The 1,574-nt window shown below is 50.7% G+C and overlaps 1 protein-coding gene across 1 annotated transcript in view; it reads right to left on the reverse strand. All coding sequences in view use genetic code 12, as the record gives it.

Annotated features, from left to right (window-relative positions):
* DIURU_003884 (uncharacterized protein) overlaps positions 1-1,207 on the reverse strand; it is a gene marked incomplete at both ends in the record, with an annotated part of 2,866 nt that extends 1,659 nt beyond the window's left edge. Inside the window, one exon of the mRNA XM_034156695.1 lies at positions 59-1,207. Within this exon, the coding sequence (XP_034011349.1) occupies positions 59-1,207 (1,149 nt within the window). The remainder of the gene's footprint in view (positions 1-58) is intronic.
* Between the last annotated feature and the right edge of the window lie 367 nt (positions 1,208-1,574).

The following is a 1,574-nucleotide window of genomic DNA, read 5'->3' on the forward strand; positions in this document are numbered from 1 at the left end:
CAATTTCGGCGTCCTTTTGGCGCTCCAAACGGGCAAGCTCAGCGTTGTCTCGTTCAACCAGGCGAAGGCGAAGGCCGGTCTCAGCCTTCTCTAGTTCCGCAAAAAGTGCGCCGTGCAATTCTTCCAATTCATCGACGAATTCCGAAAACATACGACGGCCGGCGTTCAAGTCTTGCTCCAAGTTGTCGTTACGCTGGTTCAAGTCGTCGTTTTGCTGGTTCAAGTCGTCGTTTTGCAGCTTCAAGTCGTCGTTTTGCAGCTTCAAGTCGTCGTTTTGCAGCTTCAAGTCGTCGTTTTGCAGCTTCAAGTCGTCGTTTTGCAGCTTCAAGTCGTCGTTTTGCTGCTCTAATTGGGTAAGCGCAGCGCGCAATTGTTCAACCACGTGACGGTCGACCTCGATTTGTTGCTTTGACTTAGCGAGCTCAGAGTCCAGCTTTGCCTTGGCGAGCTCAATTTCCATTTCCAGCTTTAACTTGGCGAGCTCAATTTCCATTTCCAGCTTTAACTTAGCGAGCTCAGAGTCCAGCTTTGACTTAGCGAGCTCAGAGTCCAGCTTTGCCTTGGCGAGCTCAATTTCCATTTCCAGCTTTAACTTAGCGAGCTCAGAGTCCAGCTTTGACTTAGCGAGCTCAGAGTCCAGCTTTGCCTTGGCGAGCTCAATTTCCATTTCCAGCTTTAACGTGGCGAGCCCAAAGACCAATTCTTGCTTTGACTCAGCGAGGTCAGCATACTTTTGTTGATTCAACTGACGGTCGGCCCCGATTTGTTGCTTTAACTCCTTGAGCTTGGCGTCCAGTTGTTCCTTTGAGTCAGCGAGCTTCTTGATTTGTTGCTTTAAAGTAGCAATCGCAACCAATGTTTGGTCGGTAATTTCAGTCTCAAGCCGCTTTTTCTCAGCACTAGCATGCTTAGCTTCTGCGACAAGTTCAACGCGTGTGTTTTCATTGGCGTCAACCTCCGAACTTTGGGAGACTGGGGCAGCGTCTTGTTGCTGCACATTGCCCAGATCCACTTCATCGTGTTCGTTAGCGGCGACATGAGATTCCAGAGCTTTGGCGACGTCGTATTGCTGGTCCTCGTTGTCGGTGCCCGGTTGTTGCCCCTTCGAAAACCAGCTTTCGATCTTGGAGGTGCCCTTTTCGCCAGGTTTGCCAACTATGGAGCGGTACTTCTTAGTCACGGTAGGAGTAATTTTCTTGAGGGCCATGGTTGGTATGGGGTAGAAAGTGGTTCAAAAAAACACTTGGGTGCGCGCGATAAGTGGCAATAACGCACGGACATATCGTCAAAGTGGGGTCACAATCTCGCCATCCGATTGTGCGACGAACGCNTGCGGACAATTCGTCAAAGCGGGGTCACAATCTCGCCATCCGATTGTGCGACGAACGCCCCAGTCTACTAAAGCGGAACTCTGAAAGATACGAGGACACCTTGTACACCCCGAATGAATCATAGTTACCAGTTCTATCCCTCAAGTTGGCCCCATTTCTAAAGGGTTGTGTCCTGGAGCGACTACGACGCTGACGACCCCTAGATTAGACGAGCGTGCGAAGTCGATCAAAGGCGCGTCCCGC

This window comes from Diutina rugosa (genome assembly GCF_008704595.1).
Source record: "Diutina rugosa strain CBS 613 chromosome Unknown scaffold54_size82597, whole genome shotgun sequence".
Classification (NCBI taxonomy): Eukaryota; Fungi; Ascomycota; class Pichiomycetes; order Serinales; family Debaryomycetaceae; genus Diutina; species Diutina rugosa.